The 25,869-nt window shown below is 34.1% G+C and overlaps 1 protein-coding gene across 1 annotated transcript; it reads left to right on the top strand.

Moving 5' to 3' along the window:
- Window positions 1–3,554: 3,554 nt before the first annotated feature.
- icln (chloride nucleotide-sensitive channel icln) lies at window positions 3,555–22,360 on the top strand. The gene is made up of 5 exons (XM_089097356.1): window positions 3,555–3,705; window positions 12,397–12,539; window positions 15,628–15,774; window positions 18,975–19,061; window positions 22,295–22,360. The coding sequence occupies exons 1-5, from the start codon at window positions 3,584–3,586 to the stop codon at window positions 22,324–22,326; spliced, it is 531 nt and encodes a 176-aa protein (XP_088953482.1). The 5' UTR covers window positions 3,555–3,583; the 3' UTR covers window positions 22,327–22,360.
- The last annotated feature ends 3,509 nt before the right edge of the window (window positions 22,361–25,869 follow it).

Here is a 25,869-nt window from a genome sequence, read left to right as displayed (position 1 = left end):
ATTTGCAAAAGCTGTTGGAAATTCAATTTAAAAAGCAATTTTTTTTTAATGAAAGTTATGACCAACATTAACAATTAAAAGGAGCAAGTTCATATATTATTGAGGCTGCCCATTCTTTTGCTCCTCACTCTTTACTTTAAACCATTTTAATACAGTATAAAAGCTTTTTGTTCCAAAATAGTAGCATTTTGATTTCAGTAATATTTCTTAAAGAATTGGGAAAAACAGTCAAACTTTAGAGTACAAAGTGAGGTGTTGCACCAAAAGATATTCCGCAGTTTCTGCCCTTTTTCCTCTAAAGTCATTGGAACAGAATTTTGGAATAGCCACTCTGTTCAGCATAGTTAAAAAGTGTAATAACTATACATTTGGGAATAACCTGAACGCTCACATCCCTTGGGGAATGGGCTTTATGTTACGAATGTTGTCCTTTGCTTAAGTATTATATTTTATATTGAAAAGAATACATGCATTTTTTTGAGAGATTTCTGATGGGATAAATTTGTCACAGGAAATATTTTTCCGTTAGTGAACTTCCCAGGCAAGTTTCTTTTTAAAACCTTGGAAATTCCAACCCTATAGGTAATTTGATTTTTTGACCCCTCTTCCCTTTACTTCACACTCAAGAGGGCAATAGGTCAAACAGCAATGATCAGAAATTTCCATCTGCCACTAATTCAGGAATGGTAATTACTATTTTGGTTAATCTTAAAAGTAAAAGCTTATTGCGAAATCAAATTTACGGTGATTTTGAAAAAAGAGCTTTGTTTCCTCCCTAACACATCATCTGTGACTTCACTATTTCCCTAAGATTAAGACCTAAGATCTTCTACATTGTCCAGTGGCGGATCCAGGGGGGCGAGGTGGGCACCCCGTCCCCTAGCGTAGTCTAAAATAGTGTAATTCACTTAATTAACTCAAGTTTGCGTTGATTAAACTTGCTCCTAACACAAGTTTATCGGATCCACCTATTTTACGCCCCCTAAATTTTTTTATCGGATCAACCTATTTTGCCCCCCCCCCTTAAAAAAAAAAAAATCCTGGATCCACCTCTGAAATTGCAATATTTTAGACTTTGTAGTTTAACATCCAATCGTTCCAGGAAAGTTTTTATCAGTTTAGAATTCTGCTGTTCCTGAAAAGCTTCTCTCCAATTTTCATCCTGGAGTCTCGTCATGACCAGCGTCATGGCAATCTACATTTGATAGTCTGACTCCAATTCTTCATGGAATGACTGAATTTCTTTCAAAAGTATTCAGTTATATTAGAATCCAATATCAGCCAGCATGGGCGTAGGCAGGATTAGGCAGCATATTGTCTAGGGGGGGGGGCAGTCGATAGTGAGATGGAGTTTTATCAACTGCTTTTTCCAACCATCTGCTTTTTCAGCCATATCTAATGTAAATTTGAAGGTCTAGGGGAGGCAACTGCCCCCACCCTCCCTATGCCCATGTCAGCCAGAACTTTCCACTTATTTTCTAGCTCGAATCTACTGATTTATCCTTACTTTGAGAATGACGGCCAGAGCTGAGATGTCAAAAGATTTATTGTAGGCAGGGTTGCCACCGGTGACACTTTAATGTCACTTTTTTTTAAATGGCACTTTTTGGGACACCTGACACTATTAGGACACTTTTTAGCAAAAGTGGCACTTTTTTTGCTAAGTAGCACTATTTTACAAAAAAAAAAAATTTTCAGACAAAAACCGGAAGGAAAACTGTCAATGTAGATATACATCGATATCCTTTTTCTGTCAGTTAAGATTCTTATCTTAACTCCGCGCTCGGCAATTATTGGATGCAAGAATCTTTCTGTGCGGTGAAAAACATAAACGTGTTTATTTCTATCTGTGTGTGAGAAATTTTTGTATTCTTATTTTTATCACTGATAAGCGAAGATCATCCAGTGATCTTCGGTACGAAATACTTGGCAATGAAGAGGACAGAGATAGACATTTAACTGCAATGTGGTGGGGAAGACTTCAGTTGTTTTCAGTTGTTTAGTTCAACTATTTTCTGTTGTTGCAATAATTTGTAGGCTCATAGACGATAAGTCAGTCAAGCAGTTTGCAATTCTTGAGTGGGTCCAAATTCAATTTTTGTGTTTTATTAGTTGAGGGTTGACTATAATTCAAAGAAGAAAAGAGCAAGAAAAGCTAAGAGTGTATTTTTGCACCACTACTTTAATAGCTGTTACTATGTTAACCAGTCACTGGGCCAGTGACTGCATAACTTTGCGCATCTTTTCAGCGATTTCCGTGACTGTAGCTCTTGAAGCCCAGTGACTGAAAAGCTCACCGGTGACATTACACATCGACTCAGCAACGGAAAAACATCCACTGAGCTCACTGGTGTCCCACAAGAATATTTAGTGACCTCTTCAGTGACTGGGCCAGTGACCATCATTAAAAAAAAAAATCGATACCAAAACTTCCATTATCTTTAATCCTATGCAATCATTAGCAAAATCAAAATCTAATTTCACTTTTTTTTCTTACTTTAATTTATGTTGCGTCATTACATAAATTGATTTTGGACGCACTTCCTCATTTTAGTTATTTTATTCCCACTAATATTTGATTGTAAATGTGCTGTCATACTAATACACTAAATGCTCGTTTTTTTATTTTAAAGGTGCTTTCATATTGATATTTAAAATGATAATTGACAGTTCCTATGCCCTAGTCCCAGGACACTTCGTAAAGAAAAATTTACTTGGAGTGGCGAGAGTTTTCGTGAAACTTATTCTATTCAGGTTGTGATAAATAGACTAGATGATATAGCTGTCTTATTGTTTTCTCACTGGTTTTTCCAAATAAATTATTTGAAAGAGTTAGTGTCTGAACCAGTATTAGTTGTGTTTATCATAGGGTCATCAATAGCTACGATCTATGTTCGTGGCATTCTCTTCAGCATTTTCGGAGAAAAAAAAAGTTTCAAGCGCCTGAATGCACTGTAATAATCCAGATAGTCTATTTTATGGAAAAACTGGATGAAAAACTCTAAATGTAGACGAGTATTGCTGTCCCTTTTTTCCGTTTTCTCAAAAGAAAAAAAACTGAAGGGTTTTCCTCTTTTCTTTTTCCGTTCCTTTTTCACGCTTAGAATAAAGACTGCTCAGAAAAAAAGAGAAGAAAGTACTCTGTGAGACGAGTTATCATTTTATACAGTAAGCACCATTTGTGTTGTAGCGGGTTTTTAGGAGGGGGGCTGGAAAGTTGACAAGAGTGGAAGTGCTGCGCAAAGCCGGAAATCAGCACCGACTAAGTAAAATCAAAATTTCTTTTTTATAGTTGATAGATGGCATTAGATCCGACATTCCATGATGGAGAATTTAAAGATACGGGAAACCACGCGGGGATGAACCGAAGCGGATTGGCCAATATTTTCAATACAAAAAGCGTGTTGAAATGAGCGCGAGCGACGCGAAGCGTCGCGAGCGTCAAATTTTTGGAAAATGACACTTTTTATACAGAATTGACACTATTTTGCCACCCAAAGCGGCACCAAAAAAACGGCCGAGTGGCAACCCTGATTGTAGGTACACATCACCAATGAAGAAAAAGAAGAAACAATTAGTAAAAATGCCTGTGTTGGGGAGTATTCATATGCCTCAGGAAGAAGGAATAAGAGTAAAAGATGGTCATACTGAGCTGGTTATCAATGATACAAATTATGGAGCAGGAACTTTAATAATTTCTGAACAGTAAGAATGGTCTTGGCTTTTAAAATTTGTTTTGTCTAGGCCATTTCAGCTGGGACTCCACCCTTTGACTATTGGAAACAATTAGTTTATAAGCTTATATAGAATGGTACTATCCAATCTCCTTATAATTAAAACCATTTTGGTCATCTAGTTGGAAATTTGGCCCATCTGTATAGGAAAAATCTAAATTTGCCAACTAGTTGACAATAAATGTTGCCCCATCAAAACTTTCCTTTTACAACTAGTTGACTAATAACTTTTCCCCAGCAATACTTTCTTTATCCAACTAGCTAGAAACAAACATGCCCTATAAACACTTTTGTTTGCCATCTATTTGGCAAGGAACTTTTCCTCAGAATAATTTCTTAGCTAATGACATGACATAAAGAGAAAACAAAAAACATACTATTCCTGGTCCAACAAAAATTGGCAGTATGTGCTTTTAACAAATGCACTACAGCTAAGGTAAATCAAACAAACTGAATTCAGGAGTAAATAGTCTTGAAGCCACAGAACTAAAAGTCTACTCCTTGTATAAGTGTACTTTCCAATCATGGTTGCAGCTGCAGCCTAGTAAAGAGCAAACCACAGCCCATAGTAACCAAAAGTTAAAAAACGCAGTTAGAAAAAAATTGCCTAGTGAAAAAAAATTCCATCTGATGCTGATTCAGGAATGGTAACTATCATTTCAGTTTTTATTAAAAATAAAAGTTTATTGGGAAAAGAAATTAATGGTTATTTCAAAAAAAGAGAAAACAAAAAACCTTTCTCTTTACCTTTCTCTTTTCTCTTTACATGATGTAAAGAGAAAACAAAAAACCTACTATTCCCAGTCCAACAAAAATTGGCAGTATGTGCTTTTAACAAATGCTTTACAGCTAAGGTAAATCAAACAAACTGAATTCAGGAGTAAATAGGCCTAGTCTTGAAGCCACAGAACTGAAAGTCTTCTCCTTCTATAAGCATGCTTTCCAAAAACTAGAGGAAAAGTTACTTGCCAAATAGATGGCTAACAAAAGTGTTTATAGGGTAAGTTTGTTTCTAGCTAGTTGGATAAAGAAAGTATTGCTGGGGAAAAGTTTCTTGTCAACTAGTTCAAAAATAGGCCTAAATTGTTTTCTGGGGCAATGTTTGTTTCCAGCTAGTTGGCAAAATTAAGTTTTGCTGGGGAGAAGTTATTAGTCAACTAGTTGGCAAATTTAAGTGTTGCTGGGGAGAAGTTATTAGTCAACTAGTTGGAAAAATTAAGTTTTACTGGGGAGAAGTTATTAGTCAACTAGTTGGAAAAATTAATTAAAAATTCTAAGAATGAGACAAAAATATGCCTCCAGAAAAGAAACAAAGACAGATAAATGAAGGAACAGACAGGATGAATAACCCTCCAAGCTTTGACAAATTCAATCTCACTTTTGGAACCAGGTAAAGACTAATTATCCTGGGAATCAAAACAAAAAATCCATGGCTTCAAAGCCCAATATATAACTCAAAATATATCTCCCATTAAGAGGGAGACAGGGAGAGAGACAGAAGTTGTAACACAATAGTAACAATAGTGATAATTAAATTTGAAAAAACCCTATATTATTAACATATTTTATGCTAGGCCTAGTCAGAATAAATTCTAACTATTATTAGTCAACTAGTTGGAAAATGAATTGTTTTCTGGGGCATTGTTTTATTCCAGCTAGTTGACAAAATTAAGTTGTGCTGGGGAGAAGTTATTAGTCAACTACTTAGAAAAATTAAGTTTTGCTGGGAAGAAGTTATTAGTCAACTAGTTAGAAAAGAATAGTTTTGCTGGGGCAACATTCATTGTCAACTAGTTGGCAAATTTAGATTTTTCCTATACAGATGGGCCAAATTTTCTAACTAGATGACTAAAATGTTTTTAATTATAAGGAGATTGGATAGTACCATTCTATATAAGCTTATAAACTAATTTTTTCCAATAGTCAAAGAGTGGATATCCATTTTAGCCTAAGTATGCCTAGCCTAAGATAAAATATCCAATAGTGTTTTTGCTTTGATTGCTTAGTTTCTGTACTCTTTCTTTTTTCTATCTAGGAGATAAATAGCTTGGTAAATTTTTCACAAATCATATTATTGACTTGATGGAAAATCCTTAAATTTGCTCCAAGCTGCAATTTAAGGTAATTTATGATGAATAAAGTAAACATATCACTCCATGCAATTTTATTATGCTCTTTTCAAATATAATAATTTGGTATACCATGATTTTTACCAACACTGCTATATATATATACCAATTCAGGGTATATATTTGCACATTAAGGGGGGGGGGGTTGGTAAAGTATATTTCTGATGTAAATGGGAGGTAAGTTTATATCTGGAAAGAGCACAAAAAAAGGCATCAAGTGGTATGTTTACTTTATTCATAAGTCAATAATATGATTTGCAAAAAATTTACCAACAAGTTAACCTTGTAAGAAACCTTGCCTAGCAGAGATCAGGAGAGCTTGACACAGTCCCAAGCCTGTTAAATAAAGATGGCTTGGTTGTGGGTCTGCAACCTGAACCCCAAGGGTCTACCTACAGGAAAAACTTCACTGCAACTGACACACCAAGATTGAGCCTCCGATAAACCCCCCTTTTGTTTAGCCTATATACCTTTTAAGACAATTCAAATAAGCTAGCCTATAGTCTATTAATTGCTACCCTTGAATGTTTTTTCTGTTTTAGTCCTTAAGGGACTCTAAGACTAAGACCTAGTTCCTCACTTGTTTGTTTAAGGCTAGGGTAGAGACATTGATTTTGGTAAATCTTCCAATTAAGGAAATTTAAGGTAGCCTAGAAACAGACATAAACCTAGGCCTGCTTTTAGAATCAAAATTTCATTCTGAATCCAAATATAACATTCATTTATAGCATATTTCAAATTTTCCTGGTAAAGAAATTGAATAGGCCCAGGCCTATGTCATTAAATGCTTTTATTATGCTCCTTCCAAATTCAATAATTGCTTCAGGGCAAGTTGCATTTTCATCCCATAAGGGGACTAAAAACAGCCAATATTTAAAGAGCCTTAAATTTCTTTAGGGCATTATTGCAAAACAAAAAATATACCATTAGAATCACCACTGTTGGAAACACTAAATACAAAACTTACACCCCTTACCTTAAACAACAAGGAAAATCATTTTTTCATGGGTAGTAGCTAATACATCCCCTTTTTCTTTTCGTTATGTTCTCTTTTTTTCTTTATTGCTAACAGGGCACTAAACCATCATAAAAAGTTCATTTAAGGCCTCATTTAAAAGCTAATCTTAATATCTACTTAGTTTTTAACTATTTTTTTATCTTTAATACATAGTCTAAAAACTATATTCAAGGTATTGGTATTGGTAAAATGTAGGGTCCCATTAAGGGCTCTTGGTCCTAATTTGGGCTTTAGATCCAATCCTTGAAGTTTCATTCTTCTTCATAAAGGCTATCCTCATTCACCTATTTACACATCTTTTTGAAATAAGGATGAGCTGATGTCCTAGTGGTTTGCTAATTTTTTTAGCCATATGAGTTAGGGTAACCAGTTCTCAACTTCTGAATAGGGCCTACCTTATTTAGCCATAATTCAATCTGTATACCCCTTTGGATTTAAACAGTTCCATACATGTTTTGAAATAGCTTTCCCAGTCCATCTTGATAAAATTCCTCTTGAAAGCTGTTGAAATTAAAATTGTTTTTTTTAAAGAGAACAATACTTGTAACCAGTTCTCATTTGTAATTCTGAGCATTTAGCCATGCATAAGCATACTTCTATCAGTTTTCAAAGTTTAATTTTCTGAAAAGCCAAGTTAATTTTTCATGTTCCTCTTCAGTCTGATTCTTTCTTTCACCATTGTGAGTTTTGAGACAAGAGTGAGAAGTCCATCCAAGAACTCTAGCATCATCCCTGAATGTATAGACAAACAAACCTAACAATTTGAAAATTGCTTAAATTCCTGCCATTTAGTTTCTTGATGTAAATATGCAATAATTACAGGATTTGGGTTTTGCTATACTGTTCCTACTTTGGCAATTGCAACCTTGCCTTTGATATTTACAAGACCATGTATTAATTTCCTTTATATGATAAAACAATTTTTTACTGCTTATCTGGTGCACTAACAAAGGTTCTGGTACAGCTGAGTCATATTTGCACCTTGTGATATTTTTGGTGCTTTTTTCAGTGTTAAAGGCTTTATAAATAGGGAATTGTAAATTCAGCTATTTTTGGTTTGAAAAAATTGATGGCAAAGGATAATATTCTGAAGACTGGTCAATGCCCACAATGAGTATTGATAAGGAAGCCTGTTGAATAATTTGTTGTAAGACTTTCACTTGTGCTAAAGGGTGTCACACAAAAGGTTTTTATGTAATATATATATATATATATATATATATATATATATATATATATATATATATATATATATATATATATATATATATATATATATATCTTCAAATTGGTGTCCGTCAATATCTAGGACTTGTATCTAGGAAGGAAAACCAAGTTGAAATGCACATGACTAAATTGAAAGATCAATTGCTAAGGTGGAAATAAATTTGGACTTTGAAGCATATATTAGATATCTCAACAGCATGATATGATGGTCAGATGAGCATGATTACATAGTAAAATAAGTCTTTCATTGTTGTTCAAGAAATCCTTTGATCTGTTGAGCCTTTGTTCCATTCTTTTCTCTTTAATGTTTGATGAAACATTATGTGCTGAAAATATGAAGGAACTGCTGCTACTACTCAAGCTAAGGGTATTAAGGTGAAGCTGTCAAGGAATATTTTGGCGGATATTGAACTGAATCAAATTGACTATGATTATGCATTGTCTCACAAGGGTAACATAGCAATATCTCATGAACAGCTTCCATTAATAAGTTAGACCTTTAGGATAAGCTGTGAATGGGGGATTTTGAACTAATGAAAAGTTCATAGTTTGTAATAAAACCAAAATAAACACTTTATTGGGCCATGCTTTTGGCAATAGGCCCAATCCTGAAAGTTTCATTCAATTTAGAGGGTTTAGGGGCTACACTGATCAGCAATACAAGTTAGAAACCACAAATGAAGTGAGAAACAGATTTTGAGCTTTTGATCAGCCTTAGTTCAAACTTATTTTTAGGCCTTGACTTATGTTCAGGATTTGATTTAAATGAGGGTGGGTTAAAGGAGGCTTGTGTTAAATGGGGGTTTGTTAGAACAGGGTTCAGCATGTAACTCTATAGCCCCTATGGTTGTTTGGTTTAACTTATGTTTTTTTTGGTTTTCTTTTTTTTTTGAGTAATTTCTGATCATTTTGGGTTTGAATTATTATAGGAATTTATTTAGGCTAGTCTTTGGTTGTATATGACTCTTTACTTTTCTTTGAAAAATTGTTTTTCAAAAGAATCTTTTTAGTTAATTTAAAGAAAGCACAACCAAAAGTAACTTTTTTGTTTTCTACATTCTCAAAGTTCCAATGTTTTCAGCAAAGATTTTTATTCCTCAATGTTCAGGAAAGGCCTGATTCATCTAAGAAAAAAAAATCAAACCAAAAGTTTCCAGAAATGCCTGGGGATTATCAAGCAATTTCTTCCTCCATCCTCCTGTTGTCTCTCCCTTAGTGCTAATTCTGTATTTATTTGAAGGCTCAATGAGAGCTGAGATTTTTCAGCATCAAAATGCACCCTTTGAGGTATCTCCCTCTCTTCCTAGCTAAAAAAACAATCAGATAACCCCATTGCAATAGTTTCAGTTCCTTTGTTAAGCTTTTTGATTTGTCTATTGCTTACAGATAGTATTTGTCATTGGGAAACATACGGAAATTTTTGCATGGGGGTTTTCTGGAGGATTTTCCATGAGAAGAAAATATTTGCATAGATGGGGGGGGGGGGAGATTTACACAAATTCCTCTTTTCCGCTTCCCTTAGAACTTCTCAATTAAACTAAAAAATAACACGACTCAAAGAAGATTTCTAAATTTTTAAAACCATAATTTCCTTGAGGGGAGTATTTTCCAGGTGATAGTGTTTCCATGGGTGCAGGAGGGGAAATATTCCGCGGGGGAGGGGGGAAAACGCTTAGACCCATAGAAAGTGACAGGTTGAAGGGAACCCCAATTAACAGACATAAAAAAGAGAAATAAACCTGGATTTAAGAATTTATGATGTCTGATTTTCTTTATTTTTGTGACAACAAAACAGAGCATTTTTATAAATCATCTTGACAATAATTTATATAAAGACTTAAAAAAGCAAACAATTCCAACAAGGTTGAACATGTAAAGATTCTATCTTGTGTTTTACCCAATGTAAGTATGGTGGTTGAGTTGCACAAGGGTTCAGTTATACAAGGGTTCAGTTGCATGGTGGTTCAGTTACACAGGGGTTTAGTTAAATGGGGTTGAGTTGCACAAGGGTTCAGTTAAAGGGGGCTCAGTAGAACGAGGGTTCAGTTGCATGGGGGTTCAGTTGCACGGGGGTTCATTTGCACAGTGGTTCAGTTACAATGGAACCATTATTCCCAAAATTAGTGCAAAGAGTAACACATCAGGATGCCAAGTTTGGGAGGTGAAATTCCTTGAGGAGGAGAATGTAAGGCATCCCAACTGTAAATAATCCTTGGGGCTCTCTTCTTGATGATTTCTAGCCTATCAGACTGATCTACCATAAGGCCAAAATGCCATGCTGGGCAAGCACACTCAAGCAATGGATAGATAAAATATATGTAAAGGTGGTGAATATGTGCTTTTGGGCATGAAAATTTACCAAATAGCTTAAGGAGAGACAGAGATGCAGTAGCCTGCTTAATAATAGGACAAACAAGGGCCTCCCATTTTCAAGTTGCTCATCAATGTGACCCCTAAGAGTTTAGTTTTTGTTGTATTTCATGTATTGATCCAAGAGGACTGAAAGAGCATTCTGATGCCGTTTGGATGACGTTTTTATCAGCAGAGTGACTGCAGAAGATTTAATAGGAAATTTACTACAGTACTTGACTAATGCCTGTTTAACTTCTGCCAATATGACAAGCCAAATATCAGCAAAATACTATGTTGTTTATTTGATAAAGAAGATAAGCTGCTACATTGTAGCTGAGTGCTTTTCCAGTCTGGGCTCTTGCAATGGTTGTATGATTCATGCTGCCTTTCTGAAAGGTTTTGAACTGATTATGGACAGGCCCTTTCTGACCTTGTGATCCAAATACATTACTTTTCTAATAGATCACTTCTAAATGCTAAGGAATACACCAAGTGGACAAATTCCTTTGGGCTGCTGGCTCATTATGTTTCAAAGTATGTTTATTGTGTCTGTTAGGCTTATTGTGACACTACACAAAGGGTGTTACTCATAAAATGTGAGGAATTGCTTGAATTCTTTCTGGAGTATATCCCTTCAAAGCAGACAAAATCTATGAAATCCAGTGGATTCTCAGAAATAAGTATCATGTCTGCATAATATTAAGTAGGTCTACATAACATTTATTATTTAAATCTAAATTTCATTGTCAAGCTTCTGAAAATAACAGCTAATAATGTAAACAATTCTCTCTGCTGGGACAATACTAACATTTCATTTTGAAGACATTGGGCTATTTCTAGTTATAAATTTTAGAAAACATTTTCCAAAAAAAGAAGTTTTTCAAAAAAAAGTAAACTGCCATATTGAAACCTAAAAAAAAAAACAATTTAATTATTCAAACTGAAAACAAAACATAAATTACTGTGAATCAGTAAATGAAATCCAAGATTAATAGGAATTAAACTGAATAATCATGTCAAACCTGAAGGTAAGAGATACAGTTATTGATGAATAGGTATAAAAAAAATAGAAATTAAACTAAATAATTAAGTCAACCTTAAAATGAATAAAATTCATCATAAATGACCAAGTCAAACCTAAAACAAACAGAAAGTACCACAAATGTGAAAAAGACTGCTGATCTCCCCCCTCCCCCCCCCCCCAGTAAAAAATACCCTCTAAGGGCAAAATTTGATTTGGCCTATACATAATATCAATTTTGAGGAGTGTGTTTTTATTTTTCATAAGCACCAACAAACAAAAAGATACAAAAAAAAACAAACAAACAAATTTACTAATAAAATTGCACCTATCTCTCTTAAACCCTCTAAGGGGCTTGAATGTTATTTGTGCTGTAGGCTACAGAAAATGATATATATTTTGAACTGGGAGATTTTATTTGTCAAAACATAACCAGCAAAAAAAAAAAGAAAACCATATTAATAATCAAAATTACAGGAAAGAAAAAAATAATTCTTAGAATAATCATATTTGGGACTTTTTATTTGATTTCACAAGTTTTTTTATACATAAAGACATTCCTTTTTATTCCATATCATTGGCACATAAAAACATTGATGCCTTATTATGCTTCTTAAATAATATTTTGAATTGATTATTCAATTAGTGATTTGACAATTAATTTTCTATGCATTTAAAAGGAATGTATTCAAAAGGAAGAAAGTATCAATAAAAATGTACTGTTTGTCAGACTAACGAAATTAGACTAATTCTTGAAAATAGTTTAAAAAAACTACTATGGTTACTTTTATTTGCTGCTTTGGTTAGGTACTCTTTTCTCCTTCAGATGCAAATAAAGTTAGTAATTTTATGTGTTGAATTTGGTGGAAATCAGGAGTAAATGATAGTTATTTGTTAATTAATTTGTATTTAAAGGGCTGTCTTCTGGATACAAAATGCTACAAACGAAGGACTAACCCTCAATTATGCCAACATTTCTTTACATGGAATATCAAGAGATCCTAGCTCTTATCCCAAGCCATGCCTTTATTTAATGATTGATGAAGCTCATGAAATAGGTATGTATGATGGTTATATTATGCATTTTTCATTATTATTTTTTACATCATTAAAGAACATTTTGTCAAAAAATGTTTCTTCAAAAAGGTAAAGTACAGTATAAAAGCCTTAAACAAGTAAAAATAAAGTCAGGTAATAAATCAAACTTAAATGTAGCAGATAATACAATGACCAAGTACATGGAACCTAAAACAAACAGAAATACATATATGTTTTAAAGAAATTTCTGAATGACATTCATTCATTCTTCAACAAAGTCTCCTTTCAGTTTGATATTATCAAACTATATATACACACACAGACATATATATATATATATATATATATATATATATATATATATATATATATATATATATATATATATATATATATATATATATATATATATATATATATATATATATATATATATATATATATATATATATATATATATATATATGTATATATATATATATATATATATGTATATATATATATATATATATATATATATATATATATATATATATATATATATATATATATATATATATATATATATATATATATATATATATATATATATACCTTTGTCTGATCATTATATAATCTCATGATTCTTCACAATAGTTCCACCAAGTATTGATCCTGCAGCAAATTGTTAAAATAGAAACATAGGTTGTGCAAGGGTCCACAAGCAGATGTGTCAAAGGTCTATATATATATATATATATATATATATATATATATATATATATATATATATATATATATATATATATATATATATATATATATATATATATATATATATATATATATATATATATATATATATATATATATATATATAATATATATATATATATATATATGTATATATCTATATATATATATATATTGTAACACAAGTTTGATAAAGGGTTACCAATAAAAGTAGGGTTAAGGAAAAAACCAAAGGAGTACTTGTTTCCTGGTACACAGCTTAAAATAAGGTTAGAAATTGAATCATATGTGCAAAACTACTACTAAAATAATTATGCCTTCAAAAAATGGAATAATTAACTTTTTTAACTGATGATATATTGTGCTTTTATAATCATGTTTTGTTTTAGATGATGGACAATAAGCAAAATCTTTCAAAAAAACAACTTCCCTTTCTCCTTTTGCATAACACTTTAAACCATTAAGCTCATTGCTGGATACCATAGGCTAGCCAATTTAGTTGTGCTTATCTACCATAATAATTTGCTATATCCATTAAGTTAATGGTCCTCAACCGATTTTGAGCCATGTCCCACTAATACATTTCTAAAATCCTTATCCCTCCCCCCCCCCCCCCTCATGATACTTAAATTATGTTATTCAACATCTTATGTTGAATATGCATTCACATGAAGGAAGCTTAAAATTGGTATCTCTTTTCTGAATACGACACCTTTATATAATTATTGACGTCATCAAAATACTGCCATGTATCTCTTTTGCTCTTTAAAAGCATATGGATATGATGCAATTCAAATGAATTTTTTTTTTCGATATTAAGGCTCTAAAGTATACTCAGCTGAAAGGTGCATGTTCTGTGACCATGGGGTCCTGTGGTGCATGGGGTGCATGTTCTGTGTCCTGTGTCCATGATCCACAAAAATATTGCCATGGCCCTTCTTTGGGGCTTGTGCACCATGGTGGGAGTCATAGCATTAGGTCAAGCTTCATCTCAATCATGTGACACCATTTGCCAGAGATCTGAAAGTATTCTCTCCCAATGTAGTTTTGTTCCATTGTTGCTATTAAAATTACAATGAATAGTCTTGTCAAGTATACCCTTTTTTATTTTATGGTTGTAGGATTAAGTTGAAGCTTTCAGGGGAAATTAGGGGGGAGAGCAGGAAGACTTCGAATTTTGTATTGGGGAGGGGGCAACAATTTTTTTTCTGAAACTTGCAAAAGAGAATACACATAAAAAGTATATGCAATAATTTTTTTTTTGTGGCTGTTGTCTGACAGGCTGATTTATAATACAAAATGATTTTAGTGCAGAAAATAAAATACAGTCTAAAAATTCTCTCTATCTATGAAACTGAAAACCAACAGTTAAAAAGCTTCAACCTAGCATAGTTTGTAAAGCTGCTTAAGATGAATCAATGTATGTCCCTTCCATTTAATTGAATTGAATTTTGCGAAATTATAAATTAATTTGTCAAAGACAAAAAACAATAAATTTGGTGTAATAAATTTGGTGTCAAGCTACGAGAATAAATACATTGCAAAAGTGTAGACAGATACTTTAAGCAAGAGTGAAGACGGAGGGAGGAGGATATTAAGTTTTTCAATGTTTCCTGCTAAGAGTTTATTTTTCTCATTAAAGAAATATTTGAAGTATATATTAAAATTAAGAGTGGCTAGTAAACAAGAATCATAAAGCGTGTTCCATTTCAGAGATGGGGTTACATACTTATGCTAATTAACTAATTTTTCATTCGTTCAATTATAGAGGATAATCATGTGCAGTGGTTTAGCTTTACAATTATTAGTAAAGTATTTTATGTTTTAATTACGTGGTGATAGACATAGAATCAAATTGTTTCTTATAATCAAATATATAGGAAACCATTAATAGGTGTTATGTTTTTAGACAAAATAATGTAGTCTTAGCTTCTATATGTAGAAATTTTTAAAATAACAACAGAGACTATGTTAGTTTTTATGTGTTTGGGCTAATTAATAATCCATTAACATGTATACATAGTGCATTCTGAAGCTAACAACATTGATTGGGTGTTGGGAAAAAGACAGTAAAGTCGGTTTTAAGAACACAACGTATGTTGAGATCATCTTATTTTTTCAATAAAAAATTCTTCTCGAGACAAAAGTCTAAGTTTTAATGGGTTGACAACTATGTTATTTGATCAGTGGCGGGGGAACAAATCAAAGCGTTGCTCCTGTGACAGTTCAATGCTATTGGTTTGTCAGCAAAGACTGCTGCAACGAATCACGCTGCTCTTGTAATGTAAATATAACTGCATCTTGTGTTGGGTACATGTGTTTATGCATTTGTATATTTGGCATTGGTTATTTTGTTGTTATTGCTTTTACTTTTAGAGCGACCGGAAGATGGTGGCAATGAAGAATATCCCCCTATAAATGAAGTTCGTTTTGTACCTTACCAGCCTGACAGATTGGAGGAAATGTACAAAGCTCTTTCTGACTGTCAATTGCTGCATCCTGATCCTGACAACTCTGTATCTGGTAATTATCAATGCTACCTCATATATATCTGTCTTCGCTCTCAGTACATTTTAGTTGTATGCCTATATTAGGTGTTCAATGTGAGTATTTGAGCAGAAACAACATATTTTTCCTTCAACCTTTGTTGCTGACAGTTTTTTCAAGGGATCCTACGGGGATTTGCTCTGTCTTCCTTCCTCTGTGCGTAGGTGTGTGCTTACCCTTTATCTACTTGTGTATATTTTTCAGTGTAGGGAGGATTAGGGGGGTTGTGCTCCCTTATCCTTTGTGCTTCCCTAAATGTGCTCCGTTTGCTGTTTTTTAATCATCTGCCTCACCCTTTTGAAATCTTGTGTACCTATCTATAAATCTGTGTATGTCCATATAACTTAATTAAAAAGGATCTACTAGTTTTTCTGCTGTTTTGCTGTGTCAAACTCCTATTTTAAATGAAACTTTGGTTAAATGAGACCCTGCCTTAATATGAAAAATTGTGCAGATTTATATCCAAAAGATAAGCTGGTTTCCTTTAATTCACTCAGCTTACTCACTATGGAAATTTACTCTTGTAAACTATCAAAACGTTTGCTGCAAGCAGCTCAAATAGTATTCGAGCAAAACATTATGTTCCTACAGATGATTTGCAGCTAAAGGTGACTCATCTTCAAGGGGAGTTATTCAGCTTTGAAATCTCATGGTTTTACCATCTGAATATGCAGTCATTATTTCAATACTGTTTTATCGAAAGTTAAAGCGAAAAAACGATGCTCTCTGAGCGCTAGAAAGTACTATAGGAAATTCGAAAAAGCTTTCGTGGAATGACTGAATTAACAGGGCTATCTCAAAGTCTCTAAAATCCATCAATGATCCTAGTTTTGCCTAAAATTGAGTTTAGGTCCTTGAAGTTGCTTTTCTACTTAGGTTAAAACTTACTTAGGTTTTTCTACTTAAGTCTAAAACCCTCAAACATGATGCCAAAACGAATAAATTACAGGATTGAATTTGTCATTGTTAAAAATCTTTCACGGGAGGTTAGTAGTCACTTATATTGAAAAAAAAATGCATGTTCAGAATCGGAATGCATGTTCAGAATTGATTATTTATGTTCAGAAGCAATAATACCTGGCAGCAAGTTATGATCTAAAGGAGATTCTCAGCAGATAAATTTCGCAGTTGTTGAAAGCTTCATCATTTCTATGCCCTGATGAGATTTTCAAGCCGATTTCTACTCAAAATATATTATATGTTGCCAGGAAATTTTCCATTTCAACATAAAAGGACTTAAAAGTAGACAATTTTAGGCTAGTCCAGTTATCTAAAATTCCATCAGAGGTGGGAAGGATTAATGATGTGTGGAATGAGGGGATATAGGGAGAGAAGTATATAAACTTGCTTGCAGTCGCGAAAACGATTTTAACTCTTTCACATGAGTCTGTTGGTATTAAATGCGGTATTTGACCCCTACGGTAGAATGCTCAGTGAAAAAGGAGTTTCCATGAGTGAGTAAACTTTGAAAGCAAAAATATTTGTAATGGATTCGATAGGCAGATTTAGAAGAAAATTAAAATACAAAAATGTTTTGAGTCTTGAAGTTGTGATTCAAATAGATCGAACCCATATTTCCTTCTGAACTTCTAAAATAGTATTCTCGTCTTAGTTCATTAGGAGCTAGTTGAGACTGGAAAATTAGCTTGTAGTAGAAACAGTTCATATTTCACCAAATCTATGTTTTGCTGTCTGGCAATTTACCGTTTGCTATTATAAGTTGTGAATAGCCTATTGCAGTTGGAGGCACGCGTAGCTGAAGTTAAGGGAAAGGGGGTCAGAGATATTTCAGGAGTCGGACGTGTTAAAAAAGTTCATTTGTTGCCCACATGTGTCAAATTCTGCGTATTTTAGCCTATTCTCTTCAAATTTTTCCAGGTGGGGCTCTTCAGACTCTTCTTAGATGCGGTGGATTATCTTTTCCATGTATTATTTTCACCATGCTGGGTGCGTCTAAAATTAGAAATAAAATTGCGCTTTCTGATGTCCCCCAACTAGAAAAAAACAGCTTCGAATGCCCCCTTCCCTAAGACCTACTATGTGCACTAATGGTTTATTGGTAGTCAAGGGTTAAAAAAAGTCTTCAAAGAAAGCAAAGCAGAAAGTATTTCTATGTGCTACTGAACCAATGATAGTAATTACCATTACTTTCAATATTACTGCTGGTAGCTACAATGTAAATATACGAGGCACAAAAGAAGAAAGATTGCCTCTCGCCCCTCCCCCAAACCAGACGAATATTAAGATTTTCGAAAGTGGGCCAAAGACACCATTTTTCAAAAGGACTTTCTTTGAAAAACGGATTTAAAAAATTCAAAGTGCAGTCGCTTCAAAAGTTGCGCAAATGCGCCCCATCTGGCAACAATTACTCAAACTCTTGTATTTCTTATAATTTTAAAGACACATTATGAGTGACTTCAAATAAGCTGTGGGAAGCGTACTAGCCCTAAGCCTTTTATTAACGCATGAATATTAATAATTCTAGTAACAGCTATAGCAACAACGACTGCAACAATAGAAGTTATTATAATAAGATAGGCCCATTCTAACAAAATAAATACTGCAATTTAATATTATCACTGGAAAAGAGTACTTTATTCATTCATTTGATGATGAAACAAAAGGATATAAATTCATAGATACACAGGAGTCTGCACTTAAAGTGAGCAGAGGATGGGGTATATATTTGTATGAAACAGTTCTAAATAGTATCCATTTGTAGCATCTGTGGTTGCTTGGGCATGACAGGCGAATGACCCCCAGTCGTTTCCCGAAAATTACAGTCCGAGGAATGCGAGACCGCTGACGAACTCGCGGAAGACTGCGAAAGGGACTTGTCTTTGGTCCTTATACCCGTTTTTCTAGTTCTTCTGATTGTTTTCTTTGGAATTCTCTCTCTGTTGATATTCCATTATTGAAATCTCTATCACAATTTTTAAGGATTTAAGGTTCTAAAGTTAGAGTTGAGCTTATCGGTTATCCGAACTTCTCGATTCGAAAATCAGGTCTGAGTATCCTTAGAAAAATCTCGGAAAAGACTTTGAACATGTGTTAATGTTGGAATCAGGCATATACAATGAACTTTTTAAGCTTCACTTCTACCCTCTTCCACTCCTAATTAGGAAATCATCACGTCTAAAAACGTGGCCTATGTTTCTAATTCAGTCCTATTTTAGATTTCTCGTGCTCTGACGAAGATGAAGGACATCAAGGTGAAGGTGACAACGTTGGCGGACTTGCGCCGAACGGTCAGCGGGAAAGAGGCAAGTTTATTTCTAAATGAGCATGTTTATAAAAAGGAATATAGTCGAACCCTAAAATAATTAAAATTTTCGTTAGCATACCTTAATGGTAAACTGGGAATAATAAAATGATTATGATAAAACATGAGAATCTTCCAAGTATCAATACTTACATAGATCATTACATTTCATTAGTAAAACCTAATGGTAATGCCTTGAACTTTTCACTCGTAAAGTTTCTTGAATCCAATGGGAGTTAGGCTTGATCAGGAAATCCTGTTAAGCCGACTTAAAACTGCTTCATCTAATTTCAACAGAAATATTGGTTCAGTTGCTGCATTTAAATCACTTATCTGTCAATAAATTTCATTGATGGTCCTATAGATGGCTCTGGTCAGCTATATAGGGGGTCGTTAACCCATTTTACAGACCTAATATGCAAATATTTCAGCCAGACGTATTATACTGTCTTTTTAGAAATGAGGAGGAAATAAAATAATAATTGAAAGTAAAAAAAAGACTTACAAGTAAAAATGATAAAGAAATTCAAGAAAGCCAATACTGCTTTATCAGATAATGAGTGGTCAATTATCTTATAATTATCCTTAACAAAGGTGCTAATATCCTTCAAAAGAATGGGTGAGTGGGTGTGGGATTTCTTGAGTATGATTGTTCAAAAGCAGCTGCCCTGGGAATATTTACTAATAGAAATATACTACGTGTGTGTTATGCATGATCGTTGCCCCTAAGCACTAATTCCAGATCCTTTTATCGCTTCTGCTATCTTTAATGAACAAAAGTATACATTCATTTCTTCATCCTTTGAAGTAGTTTTATGTATAGTGAATGTCAGTTTTGGCAACAAATGAAAAAACTTCTACTATGTTAGTAGAGTTGGTGTTCTCTAATAAAGATTTTTAAGTTGAAACAAAATAAAAGCTTACCGAGAGAGTTGGATACTTTGGACCTTGTCACTGGCCATGTATTGGAAAGCACCTGAGCGGCAGTCTTCAATATGTTAGAATGGTTTTCTTCTAGCAATAAGTTATTTTTTATTGGAGGCGGCTATAAATCGGATGAAACAATTGACCTTATACCAGCAAATGAATCGATTTGGACAGCCTCCCCCCCCCTCTGCTCCATTTTTTCACCGTCATCAATGAATGCATAATTCTTGAATAAGCTTTTACGTACCTGAGCAAATACGGACAGGAAGGTCCATTTTTTTGGTAAAGCAACAGGTGCAACCTAAGTAAAAATGAACCAAGGCCCACTGTAAACAAACATCTTAAACCGCATTTAAATAAAAAAAAATTGTCTATTAGGGAAAAAAATCGACATTTGTGGTTGATCCCTGAATGGTAACTATTTTTTTGATTTATCTTAATAGTAAAATGTTATTTAGAAAAGAATATTATTAGAATCTAGAAAATAAATCTTAGGAATTTAGAAAAATAGCCCGAAACCCCTCGAAAATGTTATTGGATCAAAACGAAAAGTGCACTATTAGAATCGGCATCGCCGAGAATCATAATACAGGAAACTTATGAAGCCAGTTACTTGGTTTGGGACGCGGGTCAGTGGCGTGACTCTGTAAGCTCAGCCAGAGTCAACACACCTCTAAATGGGTAGATGGAGAAATATAGGGAAGGTAAGCAAGAAGGATGTGCGACAGCGCAGAATGCCTGGCCCCCAACCCCCCATTGTACTTCCTGGCTGAAGGGCAACGAAACGTAGATCAGCACTGCCGATTTGGACCTTAAGGGTCTGGTGCCGTCATACTTACTATATAACTACTACTACATAAAAAAAACACATCCACATAACAACTATCTCTTTGCGGGGGAAAATCAGTAAGTAATGATCACGTGCTTTGTTCTTTATTAGGATGTGGCATACATAGATGCCACATCGCTCTTTATTTTTAAAACTCTTCAGAAGATGTATCTAAAACTTGTCAAAAATTATAATTTTTTTTTAATATCATGTTTTGTTATTTACAAAGCAGGTAGATATGGCAATTACCTTTCAGTTGAGCTCTTAAGCATCTTTTTATGATGTTTCAGCGCTCCATTAGCGGTGACTAAAAAAAGGAAAGAAAAAAAAAGAACATGCATCACTGCATCCTTTATGAAAAAGTGATTTTCCTTGTTTCTCAAGAGGGGGACTGTAATTCTTTTAAGGGGGGTTTCTGGCTGTGTTGATTCTAATGGCGCACTTTCATTTTGATTTACTAACTACCCACCGCAGCACCAAGCCGCCTGAGGCCAAAACAGCTACACACGCTCCTCCTATATCCCATACTGTTCAAAGCCTCCCTCTACACCCTCCCAGGAAGTTCCCATTTCCTTTTCACGTACCTAACAGAGAGTCGAAATGTTGGGAAATAGAAATTCTTACATACCCAATCGATTTTTTAATTTTTAAAATCCTCAACATGGGGTTTAGAGCCCAATTCTTGAAAAAAGTGTTTCGTTTTATGCCTCCTTTTCGAAATACTTTGATCAACATAGTATCTTCAATACAAAATGAAGAGTCAGAGCTGAACAGACATCCGACTGGAAAAAATATATTATGAAGAAAACAAGCAAGTCCTAAAATGAAAGGTCACGGCTAGATTCAAGAGCAATATCAAATTTCAGACTTAATCACAATCACCTGCACGCTAATTAAAACGAAGTATTAGACAATTAGAGGAAAAACTTTTCTGCTTGAATCATCTGTATAAAAAAGGATATAGGCTACATAAACTACGGACACATTTTTGGAGTTGAATTTTTCATCAAAATCATCACAAAGTTTATAATTTTTATTACCGATCAGTATCCATAGTACAATGGTGATGAAAGTGTCGTTCGATATGGGAGATACGAGTTCATGCCATTCTGTGGATCGAGAAAATATTGGTACATCAGTTTTTTTTTTAGCAATATATTCAATGTATATTTGATCCTCTGGACTTTTAGATAGAAAATGGCAAACTGTTGGTTTGTCAAAATGTAGGTCGCCACGAAAACATCTGGAGATTCAGTCCCTTCTCCACTTCCATCTGAAAAATATGTATATACGCCTTCTCTTTCTTTTTTCTCTCTCTCTATTTCTCTTCCTCTCTCTCTCTCTCTCTCTCTCTCTCTCTCTCTCTCTCTCTCTCTCTCTCTCTCTCTCTCTCTCTCTCTCTCTCTCTCTCTCTCTCTCTCTCTCTCGTCTCTGTCTCCTTTTTTATCACTTCACTAAACTAATGTTTTATTTTTCAGGAGAAGAGGATCAGTTTATGGATGCGGATTAAATGTGTATTTTTTTTTGTACTGAGTTTATAATAAAAGCTGAAAATATTCGAAACCTTTTTTTGTAATATGTAAAGCTAAAAACATAAAGATAATTGTTAGCACACTGTCATGCGATCCTACAACGTTGAAGTCTAGATTTTGTTATGTAATAAAAAATTTTCCTTTTCATGTAACATTTGACGAATATTTCCAGGGTCAATGTTTATTTCTCCAAGTTAAATCGCTCTTAATATTCTAATCTAAATCGTTACACTTCAACAAGCAAAATGATTTACACAAATTAAATTGTTAACTTATGAGCAAAACATGACATATCTCACTTGAAACTTCATTTGCAACTACTCCATGGCACTCTTGCTTGCAGTATTTGCGTACTACATTACACACCCCGAAAAACTATACCTTCCATCGCCAATTTCGGTGTGTTTGAGTGGTTTTACGTGTTATTCCTCGGGTTAACGAGTTGTTTTTATTAGTTCAGTATTTGTACTAGAATTTATTTAGAATTTACTAGTACTAGAATTTATTTAGTATCACATTTTGCCGCCATAACAACTTTTTTTTTATGTACCCTTAAACAATCTTTTTTTGATGTACCCTTGAACAATCTTTTTTTGATGTACCCTTGAACAATCTTTTTTTGATGTACCCTTAAACAATCTTTTTTTGATGTACCCTTAAACAATCTTTTTTTGATGTACCCTTGAACAATCTTTTTTTTATGTACCCTTAAACAATCTTTTTTTGATGTACCCTTAAACAATCTTTTTTTTATGTACCCTTAAACAATCTTTTTTTTATGTACCCTTAAACAATCTTTTTTTGATGTACCCTTAAACAATCTTTGGCATGCGTACCCCAGATGGAGAATTGATGCTTTAAAACATAAATTTTATCATTTATTTTCTGAAGAGGACCTTGTTTTACGATTTTTTTTTTCATTTTACTAAGCATGGTTTTATTTTTGATCGGTTTACAGCATTACAGTATAAAAACTACATAAAACGGAAGTAAAAAAACAATATAACATAAAACCATATTGAAGAATTTGGTCTCTGCTTGACGATAAGGAGTTCAAGGTTCAGTCTCACCTGACACAGGGCCGCAGTTGCATGGAGATTATGAATTATTGCCTCCAAACACAATCAACCAAGAAGAAGAGGTAAAAGGTCTTGAACAATCTATTGGTGTTCAATCATCAATAAGGTAATAGCCCGGTCAGACGCTAGGAGAATCGCTCTGAAGCCGATCGGTTTTTTAATAGTATTGATCTATTTGGGGGCTAGGAATTTTTCCTTGTTTACCTATGGTACCGATCGGCTTTTCATTTGTCGTCGAGCAAAAATGGGCTGGCTTATTTAAAAGTGAAAAGCAGGTCAACTGTTAAGCACGCAAAAGTCCAAGATTTGGTGTTTCTTGTCCAGGGCCATCAGTTTTGATCTAACACAAGTAATGCTGTGTATAAAACTAGGACGAAAGAGGAAGATACGTGGTTAGAAATACACTTAGCTTAGAGTCTTGGCGCGTACAAGTGTATGTTATCTGTACTTTTTAGGAAAGATTTTGCACCTATCGTTTGAACACTTTTCTTCTCATACCAATCGGTTTTCACATGCGCCTTAACGGACCATAAGATAAAGAGTTAATATACTAGGCAGAGTAAAAGAGATTTCAAACCAAGCATCTTTCGACAGCTAATAATCGTGAGCTTTCAATATATCAATGGCACTTTCCTCTAAACAAACTTCGAACCTTCAGAATAGTTTCATTCGCAGGCCTTGTAATTAGAAAACCGGAATGCATACCGCCATACAAATTATACCAAATGACGCGAGTATTGGCGTTACAGCGACTCCATTCGAGTGTCACTCCAAGTCCAATATTGACTCTGGTGAATTTTTCTAGTAGGTAAAATAGGAATTGGAATCCAAAAAACCCATTTGGCAAGCAGCAAGGAATAACAGCCTCTCTCTTATAATTTTGCGAACTGTTCTTAAGAAGGGGCTTAAATTGTTGCCTTAGAAGCAGGAATTACTCTAACAAAGACTGCAACATTAGTGTGAACTTTCCGCGTATCTGGGGCGTAATTACGTTAAACTCTTAGGGGAGAGGATGGGGGGGGGGGGGCGGTAAAGTTGGAGCCTATTTTTCCAAGTGAAGTGAAAATGAAAAATGAGCCATATAGTATCATAAAGACATACTAAAAAACTGATCAACCAAAAGCCTAATGGAAAAGGGCTGGATGTCCTTCATTTATTTTTGACTCTTAAAACGGAAATTTTCAGTTTTCAATCGAATGAGCACCTCCTGAAGTTTTTACGACCACTCCTTCCATATGAAGTGCCTATGCAAAAAGATTGAAGTAGCAAAGAGTAGCAACATTGAAGAGTAGCCTGAGTAGCAAAATTTGTACTGCTCCAGTACTTGGAAAAAATCTTTTAAGTTATTAAAGAGTTTGACGCTTTCAATCAACTAAAGTAGAGATTGTCTGCTTGTTTTGGCTTCCTGGTATCATTAAAGGAAAATAAATAACTTGTTTCACACCTTATCAGTAGTCATAGCTGAAGAGCAACTTTTACTTGTAGTAATATGAAAGATGATATGTGATATATTTTCTCAAGCCCGGTTTCGTACCCCAGCGCCTTTAAGGTCAGTATACTTCATCAGTTAATCTAATTCGTTTACCTGTATTTTATTTGTTTCTCAAAATGCATAGAAGTGTACTGGTTTTCAGGTTTATGGAAAAGGAGAAGATGGGGCCCTAGTTGTGCCTTTTGGTTTTCAATACACAGTCCAACCTATGCAGAAGGACGGGGAGGAAGTGCTATAAAATTCTTTTCAACAGGACGTCTACTAAAAGAGATTTTGAATCCTGATCTAAACTTTCAAGTTTAGATCATAGGGGGGGGGGGGGGAGGAAGGAGAAGGAAAGAGAGCTGTTTGGTTCTTGTCATGAAAATATGTACTCGAAAAGGTGGTCATATCGTAACCAAACTTCACCGAAGTAAAAACTGGGCTCTAAATTGTGTCATTTTAGGGTTTGCACCCCGTCCTACTTTTGTCACTGAGCTGGGGGGACTTAATTTAACCAAACTTAGGCAACAGTTACCATTATGGTTTTGGGCCATTTGCGTGTTGTTGTTTTTTTCAATGGTTTTTGACCATTTTCAGCGTATTTTCATTTAAAAAAAGCGTAAAGGAATTTTATAAAATGTAATTCGGTAGATGGATATAGCTGAACCTCAGAGATTGAATGATAACACGTCCTTTTGCATTGAACCGTTGAAACCTTAAGATTGCAGAAAATAATATACCATAAGCTTGTATATGGAACATAACCTTAATCGAATAAAACCCCCAAAAGAATTAGGAAGATTATTCATAAAAAGCAAAAGAATCTGGGACCAAAACTAGAAACTTAAAGGACACCCCAAATAACAACATATTTTTTTTTTTTTTTTAATCTGTCTTTGTAAACGTACACTTCTATTCTGAAGATAGTTCTGGAGCAAAGAAAAAGTAACATCTCTCAATTAGTAATT

The sequence above is a fragment of the Artemia sp. Qi Xiang Cuo genome, chromosome 11, assembly GCF_049724085.1.
Source record: "Artemia sp. Qi Xiang Cuo chromosome 11, ASM4972408v1, whole genome shotgun sequence".
In the NCBI taxonomy this organism is placed as follows: Eukaryota; Metazoa; Arthropoda; class Branchiopoda; order Anostraca; family Artemiidae; genus Artemia; species Artemia sp. Qi Xiang Cuo.
This window is presented reverse-complemented; position numbering and strand designations above follow the sequence as displayed.